The sequence below is a fragment of the Pistacia vera genome, unplaced genomic scaffold (assembly GCF_008641045.1).
Source record: "Pistacia vera cultivar Batoury unplaced genomic scaffold, PisVer_v2 Contig839, whole genome shotgun sequence".
Taxonomy (NCBI): Eukaryota; Viridiplantae; Streptophyta; class Magnoliopsida; order Sapindales; family Anacardiaceae; genus Pistacia; species Pistacia vera.
Genome location: NW_022196711.1, coordinates 448,695 through 474,258, shown reverse-complemented (window position 1 = coordinate 474,258; position 25,564 = coordinate 448,695). Strand labels below are relative to the sequence as shown.

At 34.8% G+C, this 25,564-nt stretch overlaps 4 protein-coding genes and 1 pseudogene across 4 annotated transcripts; 3 read left to right on the top strand and 2 right to left on the bottom strand.

Moving 5' to 3' along the window:
• Positions 1-443: 443 nt before the first annotated feature.
• LOC116118173 (zinc finger HIT domain-containing protein 2) lies at positions 444-3,100 on the bottom strand. The gene is made up of 5 exons (XM_031404138.1): positions 2,862-3,100; positions 2,562-2,634; positions 2,236-2,410; positions 1,701-1,742; positions 444-1,472 (listed from the first exon to the last, which is right to left on the bottom strand). Exons 1-5 carry the CDS (start codon positions 2,939-2,941, stop codon positions 595-597), a joined length of 1,248 nt encoding a protein of 415 aa, XP_031259998.1. The 5' UTR covers positions 2,942-3,100; the 3' UTR covers positions 444-594.
• Positions 3,101-3,393: 293 nt separating this feature from the next.
• LOC116118224 lies at positions 3,394-7,786 on the top strand (annotated as a pseudogene).
• Positions 7,787-9,382: 1,596 nt separating this feature from the next.
• LOC116118171 (DEAD-box ATP-dependent RNA helicase 8) lies at positions 9,383-15,378 on the top strand. Its single transcript, XM_031404136.1, has 10 exons — positions 9,383-10,004; positions 10,491-10,551; positions 11,301-11,535; positions 12,142-12,380; positions 12,835-13,086; positions 13,180-13,360; positions 13,814-13,902; positions 13,994-14,067; positions 14,192-14,318; positions 15,033-15,378. The coding sequence occupies exons 1-9, from the start codon at positions 9,736-9,738 to the stop codon at positions 14,268-14,270; spliced, it is 1,479 nt and encodes a 492-aa protein (XP_031259996.1). The 5' UTR covers positions 9,383-9,735; the 3' UTR covers positions 14,271-14,318; positions 15,033-15,378.
• A 2,886-nt stretch (positions 15,379-18,264) lies between these two features.
• Positions 18,265-21,028, top strand: LOC116118194 (transcription factor MYB17). The gene is made up of 3 exons (XM_031404163.1): positions 18,265-18,793; positions 19,522-19,651; positions 19,981-21,028. Exons 1-3 carry the CDS (start codon positions 18,661-18,663, stop codon positions 20,654-20,656), a joined length of 939 nt encoding a protein of 312 aa, XP_031260023.1. The 5' UTR covers positions 18,265-18,660; the 3' UTR covers positions 20,657-21,028.
• Positions 21,029-21,947: 919 nt separating this feature from the next.
• On the bottom strand, positions 21,948-25,186 carry LOC116118202 (remorin-like). The gene is made up of 5 exons (XM_031404175.1): positions 24,860-25,186; positions 22,968-23,018; positions 22,776-22,863; positions 22,535-22,616; positions 21,948-22,290 (listed from the first exon to the last, which is right to left on the bottom strand). Exons 1-5 carry the CDS (start codon positions 24,993-24,995, stop codon positions 22,096-22,098), a joined length of 552 nt encoding a protein of 183 aa, XP_031260035.1. The 5' UTR covers positions 24,996-25,186; the 3' UTR covers positions 21,948-22,095.
• Positions 25,187-25,564: the final 378 nt, after the last annotated feature.

Genomic DNA, 25,564 nt, shown 5'->3' with positions numbered 1-25,564 from the left:
CACCTAAACAAATAACTAATGACGATTCTAAAGGGCTCCGGGCGTGTCAGGGTTATTTCTTCGACTACTTAACGACGTCGTTCTGAGTCGTATTACAACTGTACAACGATACGAAATACAAGGTTAGAACTGTATCAATGTTTAAGTTGGAAACTTAGAAGGATTTTAGTGAGCTTTCAACCTCTGATAAAAAATGACCTTTGGTTTCATCGACAAGCAGTAAAATAAATTATATCATCAATGATTAATGGTAAATTCAAAAACTTTGATGTGAACTTGATTTTTTATTTCTGCAGAAATCCACAATTTGAAGTATATGTAAATTATAGGACCAATTCCCATATTGAAGTTTTTCTTTCTATCATGTTCTGAGTACAGACATTCGATAATCAAATTTTGAGTTACGGCAAACGGAAAGAATTTTCACCTTGTTAGGTTGAACATGTTGAACCTTTTTTGTTCAAGTGATCATTATCAAATCATATGATTATCAACATGTACGACGTCAATGTACCTCTTCATCTACTATCTATCAGAAAAAACATAAATGAATACAGATAACATACAAACACCAATAGAACATCGGGCAACATCTCATTCCATTTCCTTAATCAAAACTTTGCTTCTTGATTCTGCTTTATCCTCCATTTTCACATAACTCTTACCACCACCATAATCTATATATGAAAGTTTTTCTGCCTTTAAGATGGCTGCTGCAGAAGACCAAGCTTCCCCCAGCTGCTCATGCACCCAACACATCATGAAATAAATCTTCCTCTCAGCAAGCTTCAGCTTCCTCCTGGTTTCCACTCTTCCAGAGTTTTTAGTCTTCTCTGACTTTAGCTCCCTTTCCCCTGCCTGAATCATCCTCTGAAGATCACAAAGTGAGCAGATTAAAGCAGAACCTCCTAGAGATAGTAGGATTATTACATCGTCAATAACAGCCAATCCAAACTGCAATCCTCCCATGTGTTTGTAAGAAGTGCAAGTCTGCTCCAAGCAATAACACACGGCTTCCTGCACACTTTCTGGCTGCCCACCTTGGCCCAAGACAGCAGACACACTCAAAGCCATCATTGCTGATCCTAGGGCATCTGATTGCCAATCTCCATTATAAAGTCGAAGGGTGAAACAGTAACTATATATCATGTCAACCAAGTGGAAAACTAAGAGTGGAGACGGCTCTGTAGAGCTAAGTTTGCTAACTGGAGGCAGTGGGGTTTCAGGGCCAGATGGAATCTCAGTGGATTCACTACTTTCTGTATCATGGTCAGGTGGCACTGATACTTCATGCTTGTCAAGAGGTTGGACAAGCTGAGTTCCTTGCTGGCTAAGACAGATTGTTCTAGCCGAAGGCTTCAGCCACCACGGATCCCACGGCTCAATCATCTTGCTCAGTGCTCCAGATGCCATGGCTCTTTGAAACAATTTCTTCTCTTTCGCAGATAAATCATCAAAACTGACCTGTCCACCTGCATAGAGGACATGAAAAGTATATCAAATCAGCTTCAGGCAAAATGCCCAGAATCCAGGGAAAACATACTCCAGTTGACATACCATTCGATCTCACTCCAACTATAACCTAAGGAGTGCAGGAATCTGTTTATTTGTAAGAGTCAAATCAGAACTGAATGATAGGAAGCAATTGCAAGGCAACATGCACAAAAAACTGGTGAAAACAAAAATTTAATGGAACATACCAGACAAGATTTTTTGAATTGTCTCCTCAGATAGAGTTGATTCTGCCAGAAAACAAGAGTATAAACAATAAGAAACCATTTCAGGCAATTACTTAATTAGCAGATAATGGAACGTGAAATATTGCTATAGCAATTACAAACAGATACTTAGAATTGTAGAATGTTCATATGTTACCAAAACAAAAGGACATATCAATCTTGCGCACACTCCTCTACAAACAAGACTCATAAGGAACTAACCCAACAAGATTGTTAAAAGAAACAATCAAAGTAGAGATATACAAGGAACTAAACAAATTGATTGGTAATTAAGTATAACAAGCAGTTTGAGAAACACAGCAAATATTGGTAGAAATTCATATAAAATACATTCTTTAGGTATTCGATAGAGATTCCTAAATGCAACCCCAATACCCAATATTTCTTGCCCAGAGCCCTTCATTAAAGATAACAAAGGAACAATACTCCTCCATCTAAATTAATTAAGGACATAACAGAACTCTTTGAAGCAACAAAAAGAGCAATAAGAACATACCATCCTCATCCATGCTATCAATCTCCTCTTCCATGCTATCACTTTCCTCTTGAGAATGTAATCGCTTCAATATTTCTAGCATTTTTCGTTTAGTTTCATCATCAGGCTGCATATGCCGCATCTCATCTACCACATTTTCTCGCATGAAGGATTCAGTACAACTACGACTATGAGACTGTTAAGAAGAAAACGAATTAAAAAGAGCACTTCAGCGAACAACATCCAATTTTTGAATTTCACAATTCACCAACTTCTTAAGATAAGTCTATTAGTCAAGAACATAACATCCATTAAAAAATGGTAGTCCACCATGAATTTCTGCCTACCTGGTAACATTTAAGCGAACAATATCGAGTATTACATCGTGGGCAAGTATACTGAGAAAATTGCTTCTGACATCTGCAGGCATGTAGATAAACTTTAATAAATCAAAAGAGAGAAACTAATATATCAATTAAAATCAATATAATAAGAAAAACAAAACCAAACCAAACACACTATCACAACATTACGAATTCAAACTTCATCGATATAACTTAACTGTTTATACCCACTTCAACTGACTAACAAAGTAGCATTTTCTCATGGGAAAAAGAAAAAGTAGCTGATGGTTAAAAAGAACTTACACGTGGCAGACTGTCCGAGTGGGAGGATTCAATGAAGACGAACTGGAAGATTTTTCGGAAGTAAGGATTGTGTCAGCCATTTCCAAATAGAAAACAATATAAATTATGTGCTACCCAAATTATCGTTAGGGTTTGTAATTCAAATTATTCGATTGTCAAACTCCAAAGGAGTTTTGGCTTCTGCCAGCTCGCACCCAAGAGTCCTGAGAGTTTTTGTCCATAGCAGAAAGAACATTCTACAATCGTGCATAATTTTATTGGGTATTTAGCACAATTTCTCAAAAAATGTCCGGCCCAAATAGGTCCAGTCTAAAAGCCTAGTTGAGTCGGCACGTGCATGATTCCTGTCATGGGCTGCACGTAGGTCCCAATTCCCATTTTAAGTGGAAGTTATCCACAAACTTGATGACTTGTCCATCTTCTAGATTGATCTGTGGCTATCCGACCTTTAGCTTTAGCGCGTGATGGTCACTGACCAATCACAAATTCTGTATCATTTTCATTGAATTCTCCTGATTACTAAAACCAAAAACCAATCCGCTCTGGACATTTTCAGTTTCCTGAAACGTCTCGACCGTTAGTTCCCCAGCTTCTGAACCGTGCTTGTTTGCAAAGCTCGTGCTTTTGCTGGATAATTTGCTACCATAAACCGTAATCCTTAGCGCAGAAGCTCCATGCTATTATTCTAGCTTATTAAGAACTAAATTTACCTATCGAATCTCCCGGTAATTTACATATTCGTTTTTGTTTGCTTCAGTTAATGCTCTGTTTGGTTGCTGAGAAACTGTGTAGAATGCTAGTGAAACCATGAGATAATTTGCCAAACTTTTCAATTAGGAATGTCGAATTTTGCATGCTTTAGAAACTTGTCGTTTGCAATTGCAGGAGAATGTTAGTATATGAAGCATCTTCAAACGGAAATTTGAATTTTGACATAGGGAGTTGATTGGTGAGATGAGCAGCTTATCACTTTTAGCTGGAAATTGTGCAACAGTAAGTAAAGGAGATGTTCGGGGCTTGGAGCTTGGGTCAAGCTCTTATTTTGGCGAGGAATTGTTTGCTGGCTATTTTCTTAAAAGTTCATTCAAAAGATTAAATAGAAAGAAGTTTGGTGTTGTTGCAAAGGTTAAAATTGGGAAGAAGCATGAGTACCCTTGGCCTGATGATATTGATCCAAATATCAGTAGTGGGCACTTGACTTACTTGTCTCATTTCAAGCCTCTTACTGAGAAACCTAAACCAGTGACTCTTACATTTGAGAAACCGCTGGTTGATCTGGAGAAAAAGATAATTGAGGTAACTAGCTGTGTAACCTTTATGTCTTAAGTGACAGAGCAAAGAAAGTTACGTTCTTTGAGCCTGATAATGTGAGACCTTCTTCCTGTGTTTTTACTTAGTTCAATATGCGAGGTGCAGGTACGTAGAATGGCTGGTGATACTGGTCTTGATTTTAGTGAACAAATTGAAGCTCTGGAAAAGAAATATCAACAGGTAATTCTTATATGCATTTTATGTCATGTTATTATAAATTTTTTTTTTTCTTTTATACTGTTTAGAATTACATTCTACGTGATTGGTTCCATTTCTTGACATTGCTGTAAAATTTGATATATAAATTCAGGCCTTGAAAGATTTGTACACACATTTGACACCCATTCAACGCCTATCTATTGCTCGACATCCAAACAGACCAACTGTTCTTGATCACATATTGAACATAACAGAGAAGGTAATTAATTACTCACATCACTTTCATAATATATTCTAAACAGTATGAGAAGTACAATTTCTGATTCTTACTTCTATTTCATATAGTGGGTGGAACTCCATGGAGATCGTGCAGGCTATGATGATCCTGCTATAGTAACTGGTATTGGCAGCATGGAAGGTAAGAGATACATGTTTATAGGCCATCAGAAAGGTAGGAACACGAACGAGAACATTTTCCGCAACTTTGCCATGCCAACTCCTCATGGGTATGTTTCAAGGATCTCATGTTCTCATTGTTAAGTGTATGACTTCAGTATGTTCATTTTAGGCTTCCGGAATTCAAGTCAAAATAATTAATGTGATAATTAAACGTTCCTCATACATTTATTTAGTTTATCTTTCTGACTAAATTTCCAAAGGTTAACTGAGATGTTACAATGATTTTACAATCTTGAACACATGCTAAAATTAATTCACAATGTAATCATGTTTGCTTTGTCTGTTGACAGCTATCGAAAGGCCCTGCGCATGATGAAATATGCTGATCATCACAGGTTCCCAATCATTACATTTGTTGACACTCCTGGAGCCTTTGCTGATCTCAAATCTGAGGAACTTGGTCAAGTGCGTATGCAGTTGTTCTTCATGCATTGCACATTATATTATCTTCAAAGCAAATTCTTTTTGTTTTATGTCTGTTTTGCTCTGTGCAGGGTGAAGCAATAGCCCATAATCTGAGGACCATGTTTGGCCTCAAAGTGCCCATCATATCAGTGGTAACTGGTGAAGGTGGCTCTGGGGGAGCCCTTGCCATTGCTTGTGCCAATAAATTGTTTATGCTTGAGAATTCAGCTTTCTATGTTGCAAGGTGATAATAGTTCTTTCTATTTTCTCCTTCCTTCTCTTGCTAATATTACATGTAAACTAGTTAATTCAAGGCATAAAAAGTAAAGCCTTTATATTAAATGGTTCAATTTTTAAATCTTTATGTTTATAAAGGCGCTTCATATATAATTTTAAATGGATTTGAAAGTCTAATTTTTCATTCCTTATCCCCACTCTGAGAATAATCTTTTCCTTGTTATTTCTCCCTTAGCCTCTAGCCTGTTACGATTTTACTTTCTCATTTGTTATCCATATGCCATGTGAGTTTGGTGGTTCTTTCTCATTGCTCTGTTTCTTTGATTAGTCCTGAGCGGTGCTGCTATATTGTGGAATCATCCCAAGCAGCTCCAAAGGTATACGATTTTTGTTTAACAAAATTAAAATATCATTTGGTAGTAGTTAATCATTCGGATTGTAACCATATACATTAATCAGCTATCACTTGACATTGTATAGGCAGCTGAAGCTAAGTCACAGCTCAAGAACATTACAGGCTTAAAATTGCTGATGGATTATTCCTGTAAGCATTTTGATCCTTTAGTTTTTTCCTTGTTTGATTTACTCAGTCTTATCATGAGATTCATTTTGTTGTTATTGATATAGTTGCTCTTATTTAGGAGCCCCTTGGTGGTGCACACTCAGATCCTGCGTGGGCTTCCAACAAATTAAACTCACAATCATTGAGGCTATGGAGGTGAGTGATATTAAATTCCTATATTTCTAAGTGGAGAAGATTTGAGAACAGCAGCTATAAACTGCTGTAAACTTATTTCTAAAATTCATGTTATTCTTCTTTCTGGTAGAATGATGTTGATGCTAATATGATGGCTTCCTTCTGATAACACGCTGCTGACAAATATCTTCCGATAAGAGTCACTTCTTGCAATTCTAAAACTCTTGAATCTTCTTACTTCTCAAAATTTTTCATCTTTGATGCTTTAGTGGGAAATTTAGTTGAGAACAAAATTTTGTGTGCTATCCTTGTAGCATTACTTTTTCCCATTAGATGATATCCCACGTGAGGAGGCCTCAGAAAATGTGCTTCGTTCTATTGACATTTTGGTATGTGTTTTTATCCCAGTGATGGAGAAAGCTTTCTTTTCAATACTTATTAGTTTTGTATTTTTTTTTTTGGCCGCTTTATGGCTTTTCCTTTTCCATTTGTTGATTTCTTGTCATCTGCACTTATAGCCATGCTGAAATGAACATAGGAATTGACAAAATGGATACAGAAGCCTTGCTGCGACACCGAATGCTCAAATTCCGATCAATTGGGGGTTTCCAGGAAGGTATTCCAGTGGATCCAGAGAGACACGAAACATGAAGCCTTCTGAAGTCAATATGCTGAAGGCTTCTGACATAGAGTCAGACCTTGAGAACTTGAAGAAAAAGATAATGGAAGCAAAGATACCATCTGATCCAATTACTAGCCAAGCAATTGAAAAACTCAGGCAAGATGTAGACGAGGAGATTACCAATGCATTCATTTCAATGGGATTGCAGGAGAAGCTTGAATCAGTTAAGTTGGCAATATCTAAAGCACCAGGAAATCAGCCCCTTGATCAAAATTTAAAGGAAAAAGTGGATAAAATAATGCAAGAATTCAGGCATAATTTGTCGCAGCCAGGGACCTATCTTGGGTTAAAGCAGAAGCTTGAAAAACTACACACAGTTAACAAGCTCATTGAGCTGAAACAGAAAAGTGAGAAGCTGAAAGAAAAAATTAACCAAAAAGTTCCAGCTGAGGTTAAGGAAAAGATGAAACTTTTCAAGATTGCTCAAGAAAAGTTATCAAAAGGCGATCCACTGGATACGGATTTGGTGGAGGAAGTAGGAAAAGCCAAGAAGGAGCTGATGGAGGCTTTGAAGTCAGCTGACTTGGAAATTGTTGGGGTAACAAAGAGAAACACAAAAACTCCACCTCCAGAATTGCAAGAAAATTTAGTAACTGTGAACAAAGAGATTCAGAAAGAGATTGAAAGAGTGATAATTGAATCGGGACTTAGTGTCAAAATTGAGGAGTTGAAGGCAGAAATAGCTCAAGGTTCAAGTTCAGAAAAAGTAGAAAAAATGGAAGCAGAGATCAAGAATGAGATTCTCGGTGCTTTGGATGTTGCAGCATTAAAGGAAAAGGTTGAGAATTTACAAGTGGAGTTGCAATCCTTTTTGGAAACAACTGGTGAGTCTGAAGATAAGGTCCCGACTGAAAATGGAAGATTGTGAAATACCACTTGCTTTTTTGAAGAGATATGTAAAATGCATGAAAGATTTGTGTTGGTTTTTGTTTAATTATACCTTTTCAATATTCTAATCTTACTTAGTTGATGTCATCTAACTCCATGATGGGATTTCATGTATTGCTTCCTTTTAATTTTTATTTCGTATTGTTTTATCTGTAAAGATACTTTCGCTTGTCTCTATTAGGATTCTTCTAATTTTATGCTTACCTTAATCTGCAATGCTGCCTTTTATTATTATTATTATTATTATTATTATTATTTTATCGAGTTGTCTAGGTCAACACTTGCGCTTGATTAATCTTTAAGATCCTGAAATTAAGGACCGAAAAAACTCTCCAATAATCACTCCTATTAGCAATTGAGAAAAAACAAACTCAAAACGTTTTAAATCATACACCCAATAATTTATATCGTCTTATTTGGCCACCCATGAATGGTTATTGTCTTTTTTTTTCCTTCACTCATTGACAATCATCTCAAAGAAATGAAATTTTAATTCATGTTTTAATCAATTGATAAACTTTTTTTATTTCTTTTATTTTAATATATACAGTATAAGTTATATTCACAATTCGAAATGAAAAGGAGAAGAAAAAGAAAATAATGAAACCATTAAAAAAGATTTTCTCGGGTCCTACAACCGTCCGCAAAAACCAAAAAGCATTCAATAATCATCTCAAAGCCAAACCTGCTTTTGCCCTTTTATAATTGGAAATTTTAATTTCATCCCCAAACCTTTTAATAATTATAAATATAAACTCTAGAAATTCTGTAACACCCTTCAAGTTTTAACTACACTGCAAACATCTCCTTACCTTCAAAACTTTGTTCGCCGTTATATTATACCTTTTTTGTACAACACACCACTCTACTCACTGGATCTTCGCCGATTTCGCCCCATCACTGGTCTTGCCCGTTGCCAGTTGACAACCGAGCATGCCAATATTACACAATTATAATATTGGAATTTTAGTTTATTTTTTTCATAGATTATAAATTGATAATTATAAATTAATTATTATCAATTTCGTTGAATTAACATAAGACTTTTATGATTATATATATAATAAAATATATGTCGTGATATAACGAAAAAAACCTTTGTTTGATTTAATTTTTATGTTTTGTGATAACTTCGAATTTAAATTAATAAGATGATATATTGTTAGCTTTTATTTTTAGATATTAGTTGAGATATAACCGTTTTAAAGGATATAGATTATAAGGCACAAATAGAATTAACTATAAACATAGTTTATATTGTTGTATTTTCTATTTATTTGAAATATAATATTTATTATGTAACCAATTATAAAACAAATTCAGTTAGATATGCATATTTATTATGTCATTCAACTTTAAATTAAAAAAATTAAAAGTATATATAACTTAAATTTGAATTAATATTAATATTATTGAAACCCTTGGGTTAAATGGTTAATCTCATTTAAATTACTAAAATGAGAAATGAATTACAGTTATTTTTTAAAATATTAAAGAAAAAATAAATAATGGAAAAAAAAAAAAAGAGAGAGAGAGAGAGAGAGAGGGAGAGACTAGAGAGAGATTCCCACAAAAAAGGAAACAGAGGTCGGTGGCTCTACAAGAATATATAAAAATGGTGGGCAATTTTCGCAAATAAATACTCAATCCATTGACGCCCTAAGGACAGGTAGGATTTGTTCATTTTTGCAGTTTCTTCAAAACAAAACAAACAAGCCATAAATCAACTTGCCCCTCTTTCTCCTCCCTTCCTCAACTAGAAACTAAATCGTTTCATTTTCACTCCCTTCATCTTTCCCAAAATCAAATAATTTTTCAAATACTTTCTCAGATCTGTTTATAATCGCTCGATTTTCCTCAATTTTTACGATCTAACTCTCTCTAACAAACCAACCCTAGCTTGTCTCCTCAATTCTCTTTTCTTGTGCCATTATTTAGGTTTTACTTCGCTAACAAACCCTAGCATCAATTTTTATTGCTAGTTTCGGTACAGTTAGGTCGTCTTTAGGGTTTTTTTTCGTTCTGAGACGGTGGTGATGAATAATAGTAGAGGAAGGTATCCTCCGGGGATCGGCGGTGGCCGAGGTGGCATCAACGCGGCTAACCCTACCTTTCAGTCCAACCGTCCTCACCAACAGTACGTCCAGCGGAATTTGGTCCAGAACCATCATCAGCAACAGTTTCAACAACATCAGCAACAACAACAGCAGCAGTGGTTGAGACGAAACAATTTTGTTGGAGCTGATTCTTCCGCCGTGGACGAGGTCGAGAAGACCGTTCAGTCCGAAGCTGCTATCGACCCAAGGTTTGTCTTTGGCTTATTTCTGTTGGTTGAAATTTTTTTTTCTAGAGAGAATAATTTTATATCTTGCATTGGTACTTTCTTTATGGTCGAACCAGATGATTTAAAATACTTGGGTTTGTTGCATACCATTGTTTCCGTTTGCGGATAACTCTTTGTCATTCTAAATTCCGTGATAATTTATGTATTGACGTTTTGTTGCTTTCATTTCTCTCTTCTGCTTGGACTTGAATTCAAGATTGAATATTTCCTTTAAAGTGTCTTAGTCTTTGCATTTATCTTGAGATTACACAGCGGTGAAGTTGCAATTGGTTGAGTGATAATTAAGATGGTCATTTATGTAGACATTGCTGGGTTTCTTGTTGTATTGCATTCGTGTAAATGGTGTTGTTTGCTAAGTTCCTTATTATCCTGCGTTCTCGCAATATTTATATTTCAAATGGGGTCTGATCTTTTTCTTTTTATTCTTTAACTCCTGACTCTTATTAGTTCACAAGATTGGAAGGCAAGGCTAAAGATACCACCACCTGATACTCGTTACAGAACAGAGGTATGACTTTGTATAATGTTTCATATGCTGGTTTCAATCATTTGCATTGCGACACCATTGGCTACATTCCCGTGAACTGTTTCTAGCATCATTTTGAGAAACTGCATAACATCTATCTATCAGATATCTTGGGCTGGCAATGACCTTTAGTACTGTGTGTAGTATGTGGCCTTGATGTTTTTGTTAACTTTTCCATTTAATGATCTCATAACGAACTAATGGGCTTTACAACAATTAAGTATGTGCAGATAAAGCGGATGTATTATATTGCAGTTCGCTTTTCACTAGGTAAATGGAACTCAATGAGGCTCCAATATGATCAATTTACATATTGCTGCTGATTTGGGGATTTATCTGTTATTTCTTCTAAATCTTTTTTTTGCATATTCTCTTTCCAGAGTTGATGCTGTACAAAGTGATGCAAATTACTTGTCCTTATGTGCACCCATCATTTGAATGAAAGGAATTTTGTTGGAATTATTTTTATTTTTTATTTTTAATGTTGTTGATAGTTCATATGAACTATTAATAGATGAGAACCTTGCATATTTTTCTAGATTTTAAGCTTTTTACTTGAGGTGTCATTGAAAATATTCTGAAGTTTGGATATCTTCTTATTTTTCTTGTCAATACTGAATGACAAAGCAAAATAAATTTCATTGTCACTTGGTTGAACTAGTAGTTTTCATGTGTATGTTGCAATTTTCCATAGCATTTACTGTAGTCCTAACGTGTTTGTTATCATCCAGGATGTGACAGCCACGAAAGGGAATGAATTTGAGGACTATTTTCTGAAACGGGAGCTGCTTATGGGAATATATGAAAAAGGGTTTGAAAGACCATCTCCTATTCAGGAAGAAAGTATTCCTATTGCTTTGACTGGTAGTGATATTCTTGCAAGAGCAAAAAATGGGACTGGGAAGACTGCTGCATTTTGCGTTCCAGCCTTGGAAAAGATTGACCAAGATAACAATGTGATTCAAGGTATGGTGCTCGCAATTTCGCTATTTTTACTTGCATGAGATTTATAGGCCTGTTAAAAACTAGTGGCTATTTTGATGCTGAACCAATGCGTGAATAGAAAAGCCTTGTTCGTCATCTTTTATGAATTATTGTTCCAGTTGAGAGGGAGTATTCCATCCACACGTGTTGCTTGTAGTGGATTGGCTGCAGAAAACCTAGATATGGAAACATTAATGAATGTTTCAGTTTTCTTGATAAGGTCAAATGATGATTTCTATTTAGGGTGGTAAGAAAGGTTGGATTACTGGCATACTCAAAGATCAGTGTGAGCTCATCTTTGTGAGCAATTTTTTGGAGTCGAATAGTTGGTCGCTTTTGGAAAACCTAAGAACTTGATTCTCGACACGACTGATTCATGTCACTTATATTGCTGCTTAAGAAAAAAACATGAATTGTATTATTGAAATTAAAAAAAAAAAAAAAAAAAAGGAATGAAAAATCTGGTGTTTCCCAATTATGTATTACTGTGCAAAGTTGCGGCACATCAGCTTTAAGCTTTGCAAAAATCAACATTTTTCAGCGTTCTATTGTGTTTTGACTTTTTTCTTTTGATATTTTTTCATGCAGTTGTTATCCTTGTTCCAACACGAGAGTTGGCTCTTCAGACATCACAAGTCTGTAAGGAGCTTGGGAAGCATTTGAAAATCCAAGTCATGGTTACCACGGGTGGTACCAGTCTTAAGGATGATATCATGCGTTTGTATCAACCAGTTCACTTGCTTGTTGGAACTCCTGGAAGAATTCTTGATCTTGCCAAAAAGGGTGTTTGCATTTTGAAAGATTGTTCAATGCTTGTAATGGATGAGGTAGATGCTTGATATTTAAATTCTATTTCATCTTTTGATGGGTGGAGAACCAGTTTGATGATAAATTAGTTTAGTTTCCTTTTCACATTCTACATAAGGAGAGAGGACAAGGATTTTTGAAGAATGAGTAACTGAAATTTCACTAGTGGAATTTCCTTTTCCTGTTAAAAGAATTAAGTTTTATATATATACCTTTTCCTCGTAAGCTAAGCTAAATTCCTGGTTCATGTGTCTTTACCCCCTTTGGTTGGCTGGTAGATCCAAAAAGTTATTAAATAAATTTTGTGTTTTGGTTGGAAGGGCTCGGCTTGGGTTGTGATGAGATGGTGGGGCATGGGATTTTTAATAATTTGGAAATAAAAAGTATTCCTTGTGCATTTTTAATTATTTCCGTTTTCTGTGTTGCAACTTTATGGAAAGCAATAATCTAATGGTGCAATGGGTTGTTTTGCAGGCTGATAAGCTTTTGTCACCTGAGTTTCAACCTTCAGTGGAGCAGCTCATTCGTTTTCTGCCTGGAAATCGTCAAATTTTGATGTTCTCAGCCACATTCCCAGTTACTGTGAAGGACTTTAAAGATAGATACCTGGCAAAACCATATGTTATTAATCTTATGGATGAGCTTACTCTCAAGGGTATTACTCAATATTATGCTTTTGTTGAAGAAAGGCAGAAAGTCCACTGCCTAAACACTCTTTTCTCTAAGGTGTGAGCTAAATTCAGTTATTGTGTATTGTTTCATCTCTTACTTTATTTAAATGTGAGATATAACATGCTATTATAACTTGTCTGTCTTCAGCTGCAAATAAACCAATCAATCATTTTTTGCAATTCGGTGAATCGAGTTGAACTGTTGGCCAAGAAAATTACAGAACTTGGCTACTCTTGTTTTTACATTCATGCAAAGATGTTGCAAGACCATCGCAACAGAGTGTTTCATGACTTCCGCAATGGTGCATGCAGGAATCTTGTTTGTACTGGTATGTTATCAGTGCTTATTTTTTAAAAATAAGGGATATATCATGATTATCATGATGACATAGTTATCTTCCATCTGTAATTTTTTTTAAAGAGAAAAATATGAGTATCTGTTTAATTTCTTGTTTTTGGAGCTTTTAAGGCTGTGAGAGTTCAGTCATCATCTTGTTATATGTTTTATATAGAAGAAACAGACAAAATATTTATTTGGTTCTGTATCTGAAATACAAGATTTCAGAAACATAAATTTTTTACAAAACTAGTCTTAAGCTCAAAATAAAGTGAAGGTAGTTTTTTTTATATATTATTAAAAAATGAAATTTGATTAGAGTTATTTATGTGCTCCAAATGGTTTAGTTTCTCTGTTGATTAGAGAAATCATTTTTATTTCCTTATTGAAGAAAACCTTGTAATATGGTGTATCACATACTAACGATTCCCAATGCTTGATGCAGACCTGTTTACGAGAGGTATAGACATTCAAGCTGTGAATGTTGTCATTAACTTTGATTTTCCCAAGAACTCTGAGACATATCTGCACAGAGTATGTTGGACACAATTTTAATTTTAATTTTTATTTTTCACAGGAGTTATTTTCCTCATATAATTCTTATGGATGTTTATTTCACTTACAGGTTGGTCGATCAGGAAGGTTTGGACACCTTGGGTTAGCTGTGAATTTGATTACTTATGAGGACCGCTTTAACTTGTATGATTGTTTTTTCCTTAAATTCACTACAATATGTTTTATGAAATATGTTGTGGCTCATATGTGCTTTTTGGTCAAGCAAATCTGTACTTAATATGACTTGTAAGCATTTTCACCTTAACAGGTATAGGATTGAGCAAGAACTCGGTACTGAAATCAAGCAAATTCCTCCACATATTGATCAGGCGATTTACTGCCGGTAACTTGTGGCATGGCATATATCTTGCTACGTAGCCATGGTGGTAACTGTGGTGAGTAATAACTATCTACTATATTTGTAGTGCCTTGTGCCTAAGATGTGTTGTTAAATATTATGTGCTAAATATTATGTCATATATGCATGTTTAAAGTTGATTGGTTTATGACATGCTAGAGTTGCTGAAATGATATTCTGGTGATATCCATCAGGACCAGTTAATATTACGCTTTGTGAGAATCAGAAGTTATTTTCTATGAGCTAGGATCAGCAGCTTCTCTTTTTAACATCAGTTATGCCACAATATTTAGACCTTTGAAATCAAGCACTTAAAGTTTAGGTTACTTTTGGCATGCCATAAATGATGCACATTAGGAATCGTGGTTTCAGGTGCAATCTTTGATCATTCAAAGTGCATTTATAGAATGGGCTATAACTTTTGGCCTTGCATTATTAAACGGGGCTCTTGATCCCAATTCTTTTTTATAGTTATGACAATGGTCTTTTTACTTTTTTTTTTTTAATTTAAAGTGTGAGAAACAGGTTATAATCAGTGTTCCCCAATATATTTTACTTGTTGAAAAGATGATATTGAATTATCCTTTACACAATTTTCATATCCATATTTAACCCCAGGTTGATAAGAGTTCTGCACCATGCTTCTTTTTTTACTGTGAGACTTCTTGTATTGGAAGTTGGAGTGTAGTTTAATGGTTTGATTACGGTATATGTGCTAATCAATGATGCTTGTTATTTGCTTGTTGATTAGGATTCCAGAAGCTGCCCATTTCAAGGCCCTTAGCTCTGCTGTTGAGGAAGCATTTATGGATTTGGTATTGTTGGTTGAAGACTTATGGTTGGTGCTGTATGCGATTAACCCTGGAATATTTTTTCCTGGTTTCTGGATTTTCGTAGTCCTAAATATTTAACAGGATTGTAGGAGAGCTTTAGAATGGTTTATAAATCCCAGATAGAAGCTGGGTTCAGTTCATAGTTGCGTTTGATTCTGTTCGACTGGTTTGGTTCTTGTATGTTGGTATTTTAGTTTTAATACTGCTGAACTTTGGGAGGATGTATTTTGTGCCAAATATTTGCCTTTTCTGTTCTGTTTTTAACTTCTGGGTGCACCAGCTTGATATAATCTTCCCAGGTCAATAATAAAAGATTCAAACATAAAATTTTAGGTAACTATTTTATCCAGGAAGTAGTGCCCTCTCAATGAAATTATTTGCTTGTCCTTTGAAGGCTCAAAGGCTGCAGAATTTCTATAATTACCAAGTTGTATTTTTTATGTTGGGATGGATTTATGTTGGGCTTTGTGTGATTGTGTCTGGACTCTGGACAAAATAAAAGTGTCAAAATTGAGAGTGGGAAGCTCCTGGGCAATCATCAGCCATAGAATATGTTTGGTGTGGCTGAGGCAGAGTCGTATGTTATGTGATAATTATGTCGTAATTAATTGCCATGCAATAGCAATTATTTTTGTGTAAGTGAATTGGTGACTTCTTTCTCTTATTATCAAATGATTTGGGATTGGGGCTTCCTAGGCTTGTACCATGGAAGTCATACAATTATTGTAAATCAATTATTCAGAGATTGCGATTAAAAGAGGCAATTAGTACCTGAGAGAGCATTATCCAATTTTTCCTTATCGTTTTTACGGCAATGTTCCAATGCATCAGTAAATTATGGTTCTTTACTACGTAGGGCCCCGTCTCCTCTCGAGGAGAAAAGTATAAACAGGTCACAACTCAAATCACTCTAGTACTGTATGCCATTATAAGGGATGCATTTATTGCAATTTTAAGGCATTTTTTCCGGCGGCAAAATATATTCATTTCCATGATCAGCTGCTAAAGAGTAAAGAGTTGAAAGTCGGTTTCGAAATTGAAGACATACTCTCTCCTCATTCAATGCCCCACATCTCCATGTTCAAACTTTGCATGCTAGTTTTAGACTGTCTTCTAAATAGGGCACAGTTCTTTGTCTGTGGAAAAAAAGGGTATTCTGTATCATTGAGTAAATACATAGCATTTATCTAAGCCGCTGACAAAACAAAAAAAAAAAAAAAAAAATGAAAGAATTATATAATAGAAGTAAATTAAAGAGTAGACAACTTTTTGGCACCAAAGTAATGGTTTAATCATATTTTTCATCAATATATTTTTAAAATACTATTTTAACATCTAAATTTATATTCAGTTTTCAATTCTGACATCATCGCAATCTCATTCTATCATCATTCTCTTCACTAATCATCACCTATCAAAATCCTTTAAATCTTACTTCCGTCGACTCTGTCAATCACTAGTAATCGAGTAATTAGGGTTTACGTAATTGTCTCTCTCAAGTTAAATTTCGATTAATCTCAATTATCAAAATTTAATCTTCTACTATCAAAAGAGTCATTAGTTTTTCTTCTTCAAAAACTCTAATAATTTGGATGAAATTTACTTTTTATCTTTTATTAGAATATAAATTTAGATAATAAAATAATATTTAAAAAATGTACGAAGCTGAAAGTGTAGGAAAAAGTCGTTAACTCTAAATTGAAGTAAAAGATTTGACCGCGGTGGGGCTTGCTCCTACTGATATTTCAGGCATGGTTCGGGAGGATCACCCACATCTACTTGCATCTGTCAATGGGGTGTGTCATTTTTAAAATTGAATCTATGCAAGCACGTCGGTTGAATACGGGAGTCGCCCAGTTTCTAGTTAAACACCAACACCCATTCTATTATTATATATGCTAATAACCATTCTGCATACTTGTAATCTGCTATATTCATTAAAATCTCTAGCTCCTCATTTTCGTTTGTAAATAGTTTATAGCACTGTCACTATTATCCATGCTTTCTATTCAGGGTTTTATACACCTTCCATAGATGATCATTTTGTTTTCATGTGTAAATTACATTGATACGAGATATAAAGCTCTTTTAAACAGGACATAAATTCTACACTTATCTTCATACCAACAGGTTTAAAAAGGTACCCGACTACTTGGAACTTCCACTCCAACATAACTAAAGAGAGCAACCTACTATGCAATTGCTCATCAACGAAGCTGCCCATCGAAAATTCACATTCAACCCTTTGAAACCACAACAAACAACCATCTCTACTCTTTTGGAGATTTTGACCATATTTATGAGAGTGATTAGACTATCCAATAGTTTTATTTATAATAGAATTTACCCACTTTTTCAGGTTTCTTTGACTCAATTGACATGTATTCACACTGACAAATATTTAATTCAATGGATCCAGGGACAAGAGAAGAACAACAAACTTGACCACGCGTCAACATTAGTTGCTTACCTGTCTATAAACTATTTGCTCAGGCGTCCTCAAAGCTTCCTTCAACTCTCTTCATTAACTTATTATGAAAAACCCTAGTTTATACAGTAATATTATATTTATAAACCCTTTTTATTAATTTTTTCTTACAAAACGTAATATATGGATAATATTAACTTTCTCGTAATTGATATAGGAGCTACCATATCAACATTTACCAGAGAGATTTGTGAAAAGGGTTGAATGAGTCTTATATTTGTTAACCTATCTTTGTTATAGTAAGTAGTAACTGAGCACTCCACGGAGTAGAGTTACAGCGTTCAGTCTTCTATATTTTCTTTTTCTTATTAAAATGAATAAATATTTATGGGTAATGTCATGTCATTGCCATTAATGTTTTTCTTATTTTTCTTTGTTTCTGCTTCATTTTCTCACTAACCAAGCAGAAATAATTGAATAACAGATGGGCAGGTCATTTCATCATGTGTATCCGTACGCTGAAAGTCACTGTCATAGCCATAACTCTCTCTTTCTTCATAAAGTATTTCTCTCCTGTCTTCTCTTTGATTGAATCCACCATTAATGCTTTCACTTTCAACTTCATGGCATTTGCTTTCAATTCTGTCTATTGGCTCTTTCTCTCTCTTGCAGTTTCTGTTCTTCTGGAAAACCTCAAAAAAGAAACCCTATTAACTCTCTTACTGTTTGTACAAGTTTCTTGCCCTCAATGATGATTCAATTTCTCAATGCTTGTTCACAATCACGCAATAAATACATACACTTTATATATACGTATATTTATTGCAAAGCCAGCTTGAAGTTCGCTGAGCGTCCCGGCTTGCACCCACGTTATTAATAACAGCAGCAATAATATTCACTTTTGATTTCCATAGATAATATCAAACTAGCATTTAAAGCTTTCCTCTCTCTGTATGTCTGTCTGTCTCTATCTCTGGTACTTTATAGTTTATAATTTGCTTCACAGTACTTTTTCCCTCTAAAGTGAGTGTGAGCTTTAAGGATTGAAGGGTTTTTCCATTCATTGGTGGTGTAGTATTAAGTTGTTGGTTGTTGAAGCTTTGATATTAAGTAAAGAGATGGGAAGGACACCATGTTGTGATAAGAAGGGTTTGAAGAAAGGGCCATGGACTCCCGAAGAGGATGAGATTCTTATAGAGTACATCAAGAAGAATGGCCATGGAAGCTGGCGTTCTCTTCCTAAGCTCGCAGGTTTCCTCTTTCTTTCTTTCTTTTGTTTATAAAAAAATATTACCCTTGATCCCTTTTGCTTTGTTAGTAACTGTACACAGTGCTATTTGGTTAGTCACTCTCCTGAGCATTTCAGTTTCTTTTCCTTATTTTTTCACTTTTTATAGGAATGTATGCTTGGTTTTCTTCTTTTGTAAGCAAGAAAATTGATTTTAATGTAACCTCGGGCTTTCGAAGTCACCACCGAACCTTCAATTAGTTTAATACTAACTAAAAGACTTAACCAACAGTTTGTCGATCTAGACCTTGTATTACAATGTTCACTATAATTTAGCACGTCTCGTTAGTTATATCTGATTTAAGCTTATCGGGTTGTTGTTTTGCCTAAAACATGCTACTTTTCATGATCAAAATGTGCGTTTTCATTTTGATTTTTATGTTCTTGGTAGTTTTGGTGATCGAACTTTTAAAGTATCAGAATGGCCTTAAATAAATCAACTTTTATCATCGTGGCTTTGGTCATACTTTCCGGTTAAAGGAAAATCTGTCTTATAACATAGGTGTAGTTGATCAACCTTTTGGGATTTTTGGAGAGATACTAGCTTTTGTAAGCGAACCAAACCAGGTTGATTAAGGTTAATGAATTGGAAAATATAGCTGTTGAAGTTTTGTGTTTCACATCTGTTGTGAAAGTAGTATTTCCTGGGAGAGAAAATTAGGTAAAATATTATGACTTTGTATTTTGACAGGTCTTCTTCGATGTGGGAAGAGTTGCCGGCTTAGGTGGACAAATTATCTTAGGCCGGACATAAAGCGTGGTCCCTTTACTGAAGAGGAAGAGAAGCTTGTCATACAGCTTCATGGCATTCTTGGAAATAGGTTTTCTTTTCTACTTCTCCCCCTAATTACTTTTATTTCAATTTACATTAGCCTCAATTAGCTTTTTTTTTTTTTTTTTGTTTATATATTCTTTGTGATCTCAATTGTTTCTTCTCATTACAATATTTTTAGTTTCTTAGATAAAAAACAAAAGTTGGCTATGTAAATTTAACTAGGGACGGAATTATATGACTTAGATAAGAAATTTTGCACCTTTTGCAACTCTTTGATTGATTAAGTTTGGCAGCTAGTTAGAATGTTTAATAATCACCAGTCCACAGCCTTGAACTCGTTTAGTATTAAATAATTACACCGTCAATGGATTTCAGGTGGGCTTCCATTGCCTCTCAGCTACCAGGAAGAACTGACAACGAGATCAAGAACTTATGGAACACTCACCTGAAGAAGCGCATGCTAAGCATGGGGCTTGATCCACAAACTCACGAGCCCTTTACCTCTTCCTGCGGACCAACCATTAAAGCTCCTGCATCTCCAACCACTCGCCACATGGCTCAATGGGAGAATGCTAGGCTTGAAGCTGAAGCTAGGCTTTCCAGGGAGTCGTTACTCTTCAATCCACCGCATTTGGGAAAAACTGATTCTGATTATTTTCTTCGCATCTGGAATTCTGAGGTTGGAGAATCATTTAGGAAATTCAATAAGGCAGACAAACCCGCATGTGAAAGCTCCATTTCCCAGGTTTCTTCGTGTACGAAATGTGGATCAGTTTCAGCTATCACCACGGACATTTGCCACAACTTAGGAGATTCCTCCACTCCGGCAAGTAATCAAAATGAAGATACAGAATGCAAGAGCTCTAAATCATACACTGAGGATGCGTTTGCTGGGTCTGATTCATCAAGTTCTGACATGCAGGATTCATCAGACTCTGCACTGCAACTGCTGTTGGATTTTCCCATCAACAACGATATGAGCTTCTTAGAAGACAACTATGACACATCTTCTGCAATGTTGATGGACAACTCTTTGATCTGTCCCCTCTGAGGCATCATGCGTGTTCTGGAACCTATTTTGCTTGAATTTTGAGGTCGATTTTTGGTCATCATCTAAGTAATGAAGAATGGTGCAAGGTGTTATTGGTATTAGTCCAGTGGGCAGATTTAGAGAGTTAATTAGGTTTTTATTAACTAAAACCCGGTTTATCTAGTATGTATAGAAGATATGTATTACTTGTGGTCTCTTAAAACCTTTTAATTTAGAACTGCAAATACTTTCATTCTATAATATACTTTGATTGTCGTTTTGGTAATATTATGATGCTATCATTCATTCCGTATAATTCTCATTCATGTCTTCTGAATTAATGACTTTATTTGTGGCTTTCAGTATAACTTCTCTGTTATTTTGTTTTTAATAAATCAACTCCTGCTTATTTTTACATGAATCGACCTGAGACCCCTATTTTTTGAGTCTAGGTTTGTTGCTTACAAGAAATTTATTTAGTTTTCAAAGAATTGAAGACAAACATAATTTATACAATAATGCTAGCTTATTTACGAACTTACTAACAGTTTTACTCACTTTGTTAAAATTACATATGGTATTCGTGTTATGTTTTATATTTATAAAGGATAGTAAAATGGTTAGTAAGATCGTGAGCAAACATAACATTATTGTAATTTATAACAACTTTTTCTTTGGGCAACAAAGAAAGAATCAAACTTGTATTGATTTCGTTTGTTTAGTTTTTTAGAATAACATTATATTCTTAATAAGAGCTTTTGAAAATATGATAGGATTCTGATAATGTTTTTGATATATTTTTGGAAAATATTTAGATTATTTTTAATCCTTTAGGTTTGTTAATTTAATTAAACACCCATACAATAAAAATTTATAAATTGACAAAAACACTTCACTCACCCAATTATTGTCGACAGTCGGCCACCATCATCGGACGGTGGTTGAAAGCTACTGGGAGGACGTACGACCGATTGAATATGGCCAGTAATACATCAATCTAGCAAAAAATGATCAGATCTGGCTGTTGACGATGACCAAATCTAGCCAGTCATGCGTTGTTACAATGTCGACGGTCGACAGTGACAATGACGGTGGTTACTAATGGATGATAGTGGCTTGGATAGGTGAAGGTGTTTTTATTAATTTTAAAACTTTTATTGAAAAATATGATTATTAATATTTTGGGTTAATAGAATAAGATTGATTTTGAAAAATATTAAAATGAATGTATTTTTCATTTTTTAGGATATCAAGTAGAATTGGATTGTGTAAAAATACTAAAATAGTGTGCCAAACGCATGGTATAGAATTCTTACATCAATACACGCAATTCTTAGATTTAGTGGAAAGTTTCAAAAAGGTTTACACGCAGCACCACCAGCACACAAGAAAAAGACTTGAGGAAATATACAGATGTAAGGTTTTACGAAAAATGAAAAATATGCATTGAAAATTTTAGTTCAGAAGCAACCAAGGAGCTTCTTTGGAGTGGTGTCAGTTGCACGGTATTTGGCACCCATCTCCTCTGCCTTTAGAAGTTCTTCCCCACGTTTAGCTTCAACCATTGCCCTTTTTTCTTCTGCCTGTTTGTGAATTAAAGCTACATTATTTTTGATTTTTTCAGCATACTCTGCCTTCTTCTTCTCCAATTGTTCCTGCCAATTATTGAAATGCTAAAGTTATGCATTTTTCCTATAATTGCAGTTCATGCCACATGAGGTTAATCATGCTAACAAATAACAAACATGTGCGCCAACCGCTACATGTATCACAAAGTCAAAGATTATTATAATCTAGAAGAAGAGAGACTAAAAACGGAAATTATTGTGATATCTAGATAGATGTATGACAAAGTCAAAGATGATAACAATCTAGAAAAAATGCTACAGGCAAGGTTACCTCAATTCTTTTCAGTTTAGCTTCCAAAGATGCTTTCTTGCTATTTTCCCACGCAGTAACATCAGAGAGCTTCTTCTGGGCCCTGTTCAAAATTTAAATTCATAGACACCATTAAGAAAGGGAAAAAAAAAAAAAAAACACAGATGTCAATGGCTAGAGAATATGGAGGTGACTTGTTTTCAACGTGCAAATTGGCTGTATATCAAACTTAACATATGTAAAAAATTAGATAAAGCCTTACTTGTTCTCTGCTTTTGATTTTTCACTCTCCTCCCAGGCTTTTATGAAGGACAATCTTTTTCCCTTCTCAAGATCAGCTAGAGCTACATCTGAAATAATAATAATAATAATAATAACAAGAAGAAGAAAACTCAAGTTAATCACTTGCGAACTCTTAAGTACTCCTGACATCGAAGAAAATCTTACTACTTACCTCTATCCTGCGATCCTCCAGAAATTTTCTTCTTCTCAGAATCAGGAGCCTCTGTCAAAGACAAGATATATATAAATAACAAAACTAGCTTGATGGCAAAAGTTAAGAAAATTTATATTACACACTTGCCTTATTGTTTAAAATAGATTTGTATGATTTTTCAGTCTACAGAAGGAAAAAAAAAACTAGTAAGTTTATTTCCCATTGTTAGATTCAAAATGGAATTCTTTTTCCAATAAACAATTCATCTCATGATATAATTGCTAGGCTTGATTTCTTGCTATTATAAAGTCACATATCTGGTATAGTTGGTACCTAATACCTCACTTGATTTTGAATCAAATTCCACTGTTTAGAAGAAGTAAATACAAGTGGTTTCAACCTCAAGGGGTTGGTTTGGTGATGAAGAAGGTTTATGAACCATATATGAAAGATTCATTAAGACAAATGCAGAAATCATATTTCTTGTTATAGTTAATACGCATATAAGAGATTAGAAGAAGAAGGATATGACTGGCCCTTATTCCTTAAAGCAAGGGAAACCATTACATGATTTATTAGGATATTCACAACATATAATAATTTCTTAAATAAAGGGCTAGCCAAGTCAAAGCCTGCTAAGTTCAGGAGAGGGGAATTTTTCGCTATGAATTGTAAGCATCTTGTCCGATAAAAAAGGTTCTACTCTGATCAGCAATTTGTATGTGAGCTTCATATACATTAATTTTCAATCTAAAACTGTGAAAAACTATACAAGGAAAGTGGATGTCACATTTTCAATATTATATATTCTACATTATAAACCATCATTGCCATTGTCTTGTCTTAGACAATATTTTTCATTATATAATTGTGTAGGGTAGTTTTCTTCCATGAAATATTTAAAATGCAAAATTGACCTAATTCAAACGAGTGTATAAGAAACTTCTCTTAAGTATCATCAAATTCAATCATGAAACCAAAGTGGACCAATATCTTTAATTTACAGCTAATCCAACTAATCAACCATAGATAATATTATAAAAGAAAGTCAATATCATCAAGCATACTAAGTAGAACAGTAATGCAATAATAATAATAATAAATATCAAAAGAAATAGAGTAGAGGAACAGAAACGATAATGCGAAAAGCACCCCAAAGAAAAGCTGTCTTGCCAAAAGGAGATTCCCCTTAGACCTTAAAATCTGATTAAAAAGGATATGGCAATTTGTAATTCTTTTGAAAATTTTACTTCCTATAAAAACTTTTAACCTTATTCTTTTTACTATTTGATAAAGCAATGTGCTTTGAGAGTTAAGGCAACTTTTAACCGGATTTCTGCGAGGAAAGAACAGTGTCGTTGAAAATCTGTTAAAACAAATCAAAAGAAAAGCATAATCTCATATTATAAAATTTCTTGAAAATATTATGTTCTCAGAACTTATAATAATTGAAAGAGCCAAAAAGGGAAATCAATTAATCCAGCCAGATGACAGAAACAGAGAAGTGAGCACATAATTTACTAGTTGATAAGAAACCACTCTTAAGCTTTTAATCTTAGACAGAACATAAATGAAACAAAAATATAGAAACAAAATCCAGAAGTGAATACTGAATCTTGATCCTATACTTAGATGCTGAGAAAACAGAGAAAAAGCCCATAAAAACACAATCAACTGTGCCTAATGATCGATATTGTTCCTTGAAAAACACACACACACACACATATCATTCGATAAAAGATCTCTGTTTTTCAGGGACCTGTAAATAATTCATTCAACTTTTAGAACTCAGGAAATCAAAGCTTATAACTCAGGAACTCAGAAAGCATTAACAGACATTCAACATAAAAAAGAAATGCCTAAGCAGCTAAGCTTATGAATATTCACAGAGACTTTGAAAGAGAGCTTACTATCAACTACAGCAAGAGCTTTGGATTCATCAGGCTTCTTTTCAGGCGCTTGACTAACAGTTTTCTCCTCCGTAACAGCCGGAACCGGAGCCCTCGGCGACTCAGCTTCAGTCTTCTTTAGGTGTTCCTGTGCCATAATTTTAACGTAGAGCACGAAATAATTAAAACGACACTACAAACAGAATCCAATTATGGAAATCCTCGCTCTTATCTTTTAGTGTGAGACTGTCTCCATATATATGGCTTTGGAGCAGGAGAAGAGTGTAGTAAGAGTATCAGATATTTTTGAGGAAAATCAAGTTGCATACACACGCGGTCTAATCACCGTTGATCTTGCATTGTCATGGTGATTAACATGATGATAGTTTAATCAAACGGTGGATTCGTTTCTTCATGACCGTGGCAGAAATTGCGTAGTTGAAGCGCGTAATTGCTTTATGCCGACAGGTAAAGTAGGTGATTAAATAACGTACTGCCACGTAATCACCAATTAAGAAACGGCGGTGTCGGCATGCGTAATACGACGACGTTGTAGGGCAAGGCGAAAGAAACAGGTGGACAGCTACTCATGGACATATTGAGATCTGATTGGATTGAGACACTGAGTTGGACTTTGGGAAAAAAACAGTTTGAAATAGCAATAAGATTTTCCACGCTCTCATGTCTCGTGTTTGTCACTTACGTTCATAGTAAGGCACAGGAGTT